The sequence below is a fragment of the Nannospalax galili genome, unplaced genomic scaffold, assembly GCF_000622305.1.
Source record: "Nannospalax galili isolate Female #2095 unplaced genomic scaffold, S.galili_v1.0 scaffold944, whole genome shotgun sequence".
In the NCBI taxonomy this organism is placed as follows: Eukaryota; Metazoa; Chordata; class Mammalia; order Rodentia; family Spalacidae; genus Nannospalax; species Nannospalax galili.
In genome coordinates this window covers 961,453-962,020 of record NW_008352899.1, presented here as the reverse complement: position 1 = coordinate 962,020, position 568 = coordinate 961,453, and the positions used below count along the sequence as shown (strand labels likewise).

The 568-nt window shown below is 72.9% G+C and overlaps 1 protein-coding gene across 6 annotated transcripts in view; it reads left to right on the top strand.

Moving 5' to 3' along the window:
* The first annotated feature begins 259 nt into the window (after nucleotides 1-259).
* Nucleotides 260-568, top strand: part of Meaf6 (MYST/Esa1 associated factor 6) — a 27,638-nt gene continuing 27,329 nt past the window's right edge. For all 6 annotated transcript variants that reach the window (XR_001872849.2, XR_003846612.1, XR_003846611.1 and 3 more), the window contains exon 1: nucleotides 260-408. Coding sequence is in view for 3 of the 6 variants with exons in the window: in XM_008850203.3 (XP_008848425.1) it covers nucleotides 319-408 (90 nt within the window). In the remaining 3 variants the exon portion in view is untranslated. The remainder of the gene's footprint in view (nucleotides 409-568) is intronic.

Here is a 568-nt window from a genome sequence, read left to right as displayed (position 1 = left end):
AGGATGCCCAGGTTCCGGACTGGCGATTGGGTGGTCAGGGAAGGGAACTGTCTGAGGCTGGGGCACACGCTACTTAGGAGGCTCATGCAGCTCGCTTTGGACACGGGTCCGCAAAGCCCAGAAGCCCACCGAGGGGCTGTAAGGACGCTCCCACTCAGAGCAGCAAGGTGCCACCGCCGCCTTTCGCTCGCCCAGTCCGCCCACCTTCCCGGAAGCCGCGTGCGCAGGCGCAGTGGCGGGCGCCCCCTGGTGGCAGGCGGCGGCGACGGCGCGCAGGACCCGCCCCCAGGTCGCGCGCCGCCGCCGCCTGAGCCCAACATGGCGATGCACAACAAGACGGCGCCGCCGCAGATCCCAGACACCCGGCGGGAGCTGGCGGAGCTGGTGAAGCGGAAGCAGGAGCTGGCGGTGAGCAGCCTGGATACGGGCGCTGTTCGGTCTAGGCCCCGCGGGCTGCGCAGGCCGCTGATCGCTCCGGGCCTGAGAGCCGCTGGCAGGACTCGGGCGGCCGGGGTTGGGGCGCGCTGGGCGGCCCGGCGCTGCACGGCTCCCGGCCTGCGGCGGGGTG